Here is an 8670-nt window from a genome sequence, read left to right on the forward strand (position 1 = left end):
AAATAGATTTTTAATAGATTATAAACCATTGCGTTTTTCTTTCGTCAAATGTTGATTCTTTCATAGGTAGATAGTATTACAATAAAAAAATGCATATTGATATAATAATTTGAATAGGAATATCAAAATCCAAATAGGCAAAAAACCTCTAAATATGCAAAATAAGACTTCACATATTTAACTGTGGTACCTTGAAATGGATTGCTATGTCATCCAGCATTAAATAACACTTATCAAGATTTATACGCAAATGCATGAACTGACGAGCTCTGTATATAAATATATAGTATTTACCCGCCTAACACCCGCGTGCACATGTCGGAGCAGCTGCAGTCGGTCGTGTCTCAAGGAAATTAGTATAGGCAACTTAACATGATGATATTAAAGTAACTTGGAAGTGTGTGCTAAGTAAGCGAACATAATATTAAGCGTGTGTGTCTTATCTGTAATATTGTTTTCGATCAATATTTCCTAGAAACCATCCATTGTGTCGACACCAAATATAGTAAACAACAAACAATTTACGTGGGTGATAAATATTGTTGTCAGTTGTTATTATAGTAGTTGTAGGTAATTTCGCCGAATTTACTAGCCTGGGGAATTTCATTTATTTTCTAGCCGAATGTTGCAACTTCCCTAACCGTGTGCAATTTTTTGTTGTTGTGACAAATCCTATATAGTATAATATACGCGCTATATAGCAGCGGTTCTCAACCTTTGTGTAGTCGCGACCCAAGATATATGCCGAATTTTTCATGCGACCTTTTTATAAATAATGTTCAATGAAACGATTTAATTTGATTAGAATTTTACTGAGTACCAATTATCAATATTGTGAATGACTTATAATGGTAACTCTTATTGAAGAATTTACAAAAACGGTTTAAATAATAATTTATTATTTATAAAACTATTTCATATAGGTAGCCAGCCTCAAAAATAAAAATATTATATCAACGTTTTAAAATTTATTTTATTGGCGACCCAAAATTGGGTCGTGACCTTATGGACTATGGTTGAGAACCACTGCTATATAGGACGTGTATCTCGGTTTGAATGTTTCTCAGTTTCAGTTCACGGACAAAATATCGGCGTCAGTGTACCTATTTAGCTTTGTGAAATAATCCGTCCAAAATGGGCAACCGAATGTCGTGGATTTAGCTCTTGATATATATTTGAACTAATTACTCTCTAAACTTTGCCCGTGTGCAGTTTTTATTTGTAGCGAATCCTATATAGTAGGTATGTATATACCATATTATACACTATGAAAGTGTACTCAGTTTGAACAGTGGCACCGAAGTAGTTTAAAAAATAAAAATACTCGGCAAACTAAGCAAAATAGACCACGTACCCCTAACAAATTTCAAGGAGACTTGTGGAGGGCTTTTCCCCCCTCACCACCTAAATCTACATTTTTACAACATCTATAGATTTTATGCAAAATACAATTTGAACTCCAAATGCTTATAAAAAAAAGTCGTTATCTATATTCAATGTTTTTGAACTGTTATTACAACAACTTATGAAGAACCTGGTATTACATTTTCAATCTTTGTAACTCAGAAAAAAATTTTTGATCGAAGTTTATAGAAAAATAAAATTTTAAATGTATATATGTAATATTTCAAAAAGAATCAAAATATTTAAAAAAATTATAGAATGTATAGAAAAAGTTAATATAAATAGGAGTTTGGTAAAAATTTCAAGTATCTACGATTAAGCGTTTATGAATTATTAACTCAAAAAAACTATTGTGAAATTACGTTCAACCTTTTTTTTTATTTCCACTAGATAGCAAGTCTAGAGTTTTCAAAAGCGTCAGTAAAAAAAAGTAAATATTCATCGGATATTTACATTACCATTTTCTAATCACCATTCAATTTGAAGTTTTTTCTTTCGATAAATGTCAATAAAATGTTGTTTGTTAAAAATTGTACACTAGGTCAAAATGCTTGAATTTTTATTACAAGATTCCTTATAAGTTGTTGTCACTGGAAAAAAAAAGTTAAACGTAAATCCACAATATTTTTTAAGTGTCTGAAGAAAGAATTTTGAAAAAAATCGTCAAAATCACGAAAACTTTCAAATTATTTTGAGTTAGAAATACACACCAAATTTTCTATTTATACCTATGATTTGAAAATTGGATACAACTTTTCTACCTTTAACAAGAAATAAAGTTTACGGAAAAGTCAAAGTAATTTTTTATGAGCAATTGAAGTTTAATTTTTTTTTGACATTGGATTTACAGCCGTATATTGATGAATTCTCATCGAATCATTTTCATACTTTGTTGTACCTAATTCAAAAACGAATAACTGCAGTTACTTAAAATTTTCACCTTATGTTTATTCTATCATTTTCAATACATGATAACATTTTCAAAATATTTTAACTCGTTTAGAGCTATTTATAAACATTTTAAGTTTATTCTTTTGATAAAATTCAATAAAATGTTGTTTGTTAGATAAAAATATTGAAAATGTAATTAAAAGTTCCTTATAAGCTGTTATAATAACAGTTAAAAATGATAAAGATACACATTCACGATTTGATTTTATAAGTATTCAAAACATAACAAAAAATTCGCCATTTAATGTCTATGGTGACAGTAAAAACGATTTTTTTAATTTATCCCTCAATAAATATTTATTACAATAGTAACTGTTTAACTATTATTTTGACGGTAAAAACGTTTATTTATGTCAAGTAATTTATTTTCTTAAATATAATTAGAGTAAACTAATTTTATCCGTAGTAACATTTTTCAAATATTTCTTTTTGAGAGTTCTCTTACGTAAGTTATTTATCTACCATATAATTTTCATAAATTTTATCATATAATATTAACTAGTATAAATTTTTTATTTTTCATTTATCAGGTCTTTTTGTTACAACCCGTTTTTTTGATAGAATATGACAAAAAATGTGTTAAACAGAAATATAGTTTTTATTCTTAAATCCTTATTGGAAGAAAATGGTATCTAATTCTTGGAGAAAAAAGGCTACGGCCCATTTAGCTACATAGGTACAGAAATGAAGTATCAAGGAAACTATTGGTATAACTTTATATATTGGAAACAGTTTAGTTGTTTTTGAGTCTATTGACTTCAGAAAATAAATAATGGGGGTTAAAAATATAGTGACCTAATATCAAAATCATTATATCCAATCACTTATATAGTTTTATTATATGTATTATGCTGTAACTATTTATAAGAAAAAAACATAATATTTTCTACTAATTTGCTATTATTACTATTCTATAGTATGCAATGAATGGTAACCATAAATATACAAAAATGGACTTTTCAATTTTTAAATACCACCTTTTTAAACTGAAATCTCAGCACCACTGTTATTTAAGATACAATAATATAGATTATTCTTCCTACTGTTCGTAATATGGTATAAATAGTTTTCTGTAGTTAATCTTTTATAAAATCTAACAAAACATTTTTTTTTTTTGTTGTTTGCAGGATTTATATCATTCCAGTGGTAAATAAAAATGTACTAGAATAAGAATAATAACCCAGTACTTAATATTTACCATGATAAGAAGATAAGTATATCAACATAACTAAAATTGGTCGAGAACGCGCACCCCTCCCGCACTTCGGCAAGAACTATGACGTAAGCCGTTCTCACCAGCAGAAATAATAATATCATAATAATAATAATAATAATAGTATATAATATTAAAGAATGAATGACGCCATTTTTGTGGTGGGAGAACCAGTGAGTTGCGTATCACAAAGTTGATATCATACCTATCTGTTTTGTCATGATATTTACTATAGTTAAAAACAGTTTAGTACGGCTTGAAACAAATAAATAGTTTTCTAAAAGTAAATAGCGTGGCTTGGGAAGAATATCCCCCTCAAGTCAACCTAAATCTAGTAGGGGCTTTACTTATTATTATTTATGTCTGGACTATAGAAAATAAAAAAAAAACAATTTTAAAATTGCTCTTATGGGTAATAGCTAAAAAAGTTTATTGCATAAACAAAAATGTAATATTTAAATAAAAATATATAGATTTATGTGTATAATTATAAAAGTGGCAAGTAAATAAAATCTCCTCATTTGTAATGCCAATATTAATTAAATAATATAAGTAATAATGTAATATTAACATACAGACATTTAGCAATTCAAATGTTGATACTGTTTAAAGTATATAATACCATAATTTTAAATAATAATATATATTAAAAATCATGGCTTACAATTAAAGTTATTTTTACATACCTACAATTCAAATAAAGTCTACAGTTCTAATAAATATACTTCAAAATAGGTAAATACAAAGAGCATAATGAATTAAATCAAGGTTGTCACTTCATATTAGTAATGATTCTAAAAGGTTTCGGTAGAGTTTTGACGTGTTTAGAATAGTATGATATTATTTCTCTTTGTGTAGGTATTTTCCCACTTGTTCTCAATTGATCTTCAAGTTCTGCATAACTTTCTTGAAAAAAATCTATAAATTTTTCATCCATACCAAAACTTTTTTCAACATTATTAATTACATCTAAAAGGAGTTTTAACCTATTCTTTGCTAAAATAGGTACGTTAAATTTGTATACCTTGTCGTATATTGTTATAATTGGCACAGGGCTATTAAAAAAACAAACTTTTTTTACAATTAATGTTTGATCACCGTCTCTTTGATAAAAAGATGTTTCTTTTTCATCTTTAACATAGACACTCTCCCAAAATATACTAGGTAATTCAATCATTTTTGAAATTGTAAAAATAAATTCGTCAAATCCATTATCTTCAGAAGTATTAGTCTCGACTTCTGGTATAGCACATTGAGGTTCAGGTTCCTAAATTAATAAAAAAATTTCATTTATGTATATATAAATATAATGTAATACAAAAATAACAGATCATTTATCTAAAATAATTAAGACTAATTCCATTTACAATAGTATATGATTATACTTTTAACACTGACAGTGATCCTTAAAAATATTAAACATTTTTTTTGTAAATACCGAAAACAATTCTATGTTCGGTCAAAAAACTTGAAAATGTAATATCATTTTATATTAGTTGTTCTTTTAGCAATCTAAATCTAAATACAAATACATAAGCACAATTTTTTTTTCATTACAGTCATTTAAGTTTGAAAAATGTGTACAATTAAATGAAAAATAATTGAAACAAGTAAAAAAAAAACATGTCATAGTAAAACCAATATATTCATCACTTAGATAAGAATCTAACAATATCTAATGCAACAGATTATAAACCATATTGTATAATATGTTAAAATTTTAATTCACTTCAAACAAAAACGAAATATTTTTGCTAAGATAAATTATTTATTGTTGCAAGCTAATATTATATTATTAACATAAAATGAAATTGTGGATAGACTACTTAAATGAAGTAGCTCAGGATAGAGTGAAATAGAAGGAAGTTTCTTTCTTAGGTATGGGTCTCTAATAGCCTCTTAAGCCGATAAAAGAAAAAAGAATAAATAAGGAGAATTTCTTACAGGCTATAAAAATTATATAGTTATACCTATTAAAACAATAAACTGTGATATAGATAAAGATTGCTGTTGCAACTACAGGCTCACCACCATACCCTTAAATGTTTCAAAAATAGTAGAGGAGTGCATTAAAAGCAGACTTGCCAAATTCCTGCTAAAGATATTTTTTTGGTAATAATCAATTTGGATTTAGAAATGGGCTATCTACTAATGATGTACTTTACTTTTTTACCAAATTTATTTATGATAAATTAGATGTTAAAACTGTGGTTTTCCTTAAAAATTTGGAATACTGAAGAAAAAGAGTTACTGTTATAAAACTCTTTTAAAAAAAAAACAATTCCTCTAGTAATTTTATTAATCTTGTTCTTCATGAAAATGCATGTGTAAGTTAGCAAAAAGATTGTAATTGTCCAATTATAAAAAAAAAACTGATAAACTCTACTCACTACAACTCAATATTTCTAATTCATGAACCACTCAATGTTTATAATTTTAAAACTTATTATATTATACTGAATGTTTGTAAAACTGTGTTTAGATATAAGAATAGTACTGTTACTTTTGTCCATAATTATAATAGGTACATGTTTTAGGAATAATATGGATTTAGTTCTACCGAGGTAAAGAACAACATATATTCCGTCTCACGAGAGAAGTTGACTGGGCGGCGACTAAAACTCGTCTTTTGTCGAGCATTCCCACCACTTAACCAGCCTGAGCACAACTGATTGTGCGCTGTCGTCGACAACAACACACATCCGGTGTCTGGGAGTGCGTAATATACTGTGCTTGCGTCTGTATCGACTGTCACATAGTGAAGGAAATGGAAAATTCTCAATTAATTTGGTCAATGAACACTAATTGCAAATAAATTGTCTGTTATTAATTTAGATAGTTAATAAATATTATAGGATATTTTATCAGATGTATTTTTAAAAGTATGTTTGGTTATTTCAAACTAATTAATATTTTAAAACATATTATAGAGTTACAGTTATCATTTATTATTTTACAAGACATAGGTTTTTAGTATAATTTTTTATGGGAAACATCATACTTTTCCCAATGGTCAAATATTCTAGTTCTAAGGTCCTATTTTGCAATAACTGAAATAGTGTACATAACGACCAGTAAACTACAACATGTTAATAAAGTAAAAATTAACATTTAAGTTCAATGTTATAAACTGTATTAAGTAAAAAAAAAATTATAGATAGCGATAACAACAATTGTTGTGACAGACAGAGAACAATGAACGTAATCGTCAACAATAGTCATTATCAAACTAGGAAAATAATTTTAAAATATATCTTTACAATCAATCAACTTGATTATATTCTCATTTATCAAAACAATATTGATTTTTTGACTATTGAAGAAATACAAAATATTTAAATTAAGTATTTAGATTCAATTGGACGCCCCAAAACATTATCCGGACGGTATATTCAAAATCAATGCACTTCTGTCCAAATCGGAATATGTAGCAACCCTAATATATTTATAAATTATAAGTTATAAGTATCATTAAACCTTGAGGTGTCTACTAAAATAGCTGCATCTTATTTGTATGTCAAGTATATTTTACCTATAAGCTTCTGTGGTGCCATTCAAAATATTTAAAATTATATTAGGAACTCAAAAGACATTTGACTTTAAGCCTTTGTTACTATTATTACCTTAGTAGTAGTTGTAACTGGTTCTACAACACTTTTAATGACTGTTTGAATATTATCATTAGCAATGAATTGATCAGCAGGAATTTCTTTTTTAAATTGTTTAGTTTGGATCCTCGGCACATCATCATTAGTTTGTTTACATGACGGTTTTGGTGGTACCAAATTATTTGCAACAGCATTTTCAATATGTTGTTCCTCTCTGAAAAAATGTTTGATTCTATGTAATCACTTTCATCACAATAAGCCAATTTTCTATGTTTTTAAATAATTGTAAAAACAAAATCTTGTCCAATGCAATTTTCAAGAACTCACCTTAAACGATTTTGTTCGATTGGTAAACATGTATTATTGTCAACTTGCATATCATTACTTTGAGTAGTGGAACTATATAAAAATCAAAAAAAAATTATTAAAAATGAAAAGTTGAATTATAGAGATTAAGAAGCATTACTTATAAAGAAAACCATTTTCATTGCAAGTTTGATCATAAGGTTGGGGAATAGCATTTTCAAATAAAAATACTAGGTGCCCAATGTACTTTTATTGAATTTAATATTAATACTGTTCATTATATCAAATGTAAATGTAATAGTTTAATAATTCAGTTATTTATTGATTTATTTTACTTATTTTTTTTTCATGTTATCATCAAACTATTAAAGTCTAAAAATACTAAGACACGAAAAAAAAAATATCAACGATTTAGGCTTGTATTAGTTAAACAATTATATGTCTATACATTTTATATACTCAACCCATTTAGGTACCTAATATTTGTATTGAATATAAAATATAATATGACAACAATTGTATGCTTCACAGTTTAAAAAATCATCACCGGTTTGAGCTAGCAAATTTCCAGAAACAATAGATACTTACCGATGAGAAATAAGTTCAGGACCAGTTTGCTTGGTATTCTTAATAGAATTACCGCACACTTCGCTATTCATTTTTAAAACTTAGTGTCGCTTATTACATATGCTACTACGAGTACTACGACCGGTGTTATTATAAACGGTGTATGTTTAGTGCGATTTCGCAGAGCACTATACAAGTAGATACGTAAATGAAACTAAGAAAAATAAAACTTTTTAAATAACTTTGATGACACACGCACAATTAATTTGATAATATAATACTTTTATTGTGAATATATAAAAGTTTGAATGTCCCAATATACTGATTTATTATATTTTAGCTCAGACACGTTGGAAAAAAAAAATTCCGTCACGACTGACCATAGGTTAACCACGAAAGAAAGAGCCATGAAAACAAATGATTCGGCGTCTGTAGCGTCGGCAGCCATTCGACGCTCGGACAGTATGGCCATTTTTTGAAAACCAAATTCCACTATCGATGAGGAGTGTGGACAGAAAACGCTACGGCAGGGCTTCGGCGTCATCGCTGGGATTCGACTTGACGTATCGTAACCATTGACCACGGACTATGATAATATTGACTAACGGACAGCGCTCAGAG

General features: G+C 27.5%; 1 protein-coding gene across 2 annotated transcripts; it reads right to left on the bottom strand.

Moving 5' to 3' along the window:
- Positions 1-3986: 3986 nt before the first annotated feature.
- LOC132937466 (uncharacterized) lies at positions 3987-8176 on the bottom strand. 2 transcript variants are annotated; one of them, XM_061004295.1, is made up of 5 exons: positions 8071-8176; positions 7504-7575; positions 7192-7390; positions 4593-4835; positions 3987-4474 (listed from the first exon to the last, which is right to left on the bottom strand). In XM_061004295.1, exons 1-5 carry the CDS (start codon positions 8139-8141, stop codon positions 4445-4447), a joined length of 615 nt encoding a protein of 204 aa, XP_060860278.1. In that variant the 5' UTR covers positions 8142-8176; the 3' UTR covers positions 3987-4444. The 2 variants fall into 2 exon arrangements, with proteins under 2 accessions (XP_060860278.1, XP_060860277.1); XM_061004294.1 differs by having other exon boundaries at positions 3987-4835.
- Between the last annotated feature and the right edge of the window lie 494 nt (positions 8177-8670).

This window comes from Metopolophium dirhodum, chromosome 1 (genome assembly GCF_019925205.1).
Source record: "Metopolophium dirhodum isolate CAU chromosome 1, ASM1992520v1, whole genome shotgun sequence".
Lineage (NCBI taxonomy): Eukaryota > Metazoa > Arthropoda > Insecta > Hemiptera > Aphididae > Metopolophium > Metopolophium dirhodum.

Bases quoted from the DNA above. Each gene is read 5' to 3' on its own strand.
- LOC132937466 (XM_061004294.1), bottom strand. From the start codon at position 8,141: ATGAATAGCGAAGTGTGCGGTAATTCTATTAAGAATACCAAGCAAACT. The intron at 7,391-7,503 runs GTGAGTTCTTGA...ACATTTTTTCAG, and splicing joins ATCGAACAAAATCGTTTAAG to AGAGGAACAACATATTGAAA. The intron at 4,836-7,191 runs GTAATAATAGTA...TTATTAATTTAG, and splicing joins CAGTTACAACTACTACTAAG to GAACCTGAACCTCAATGTGC.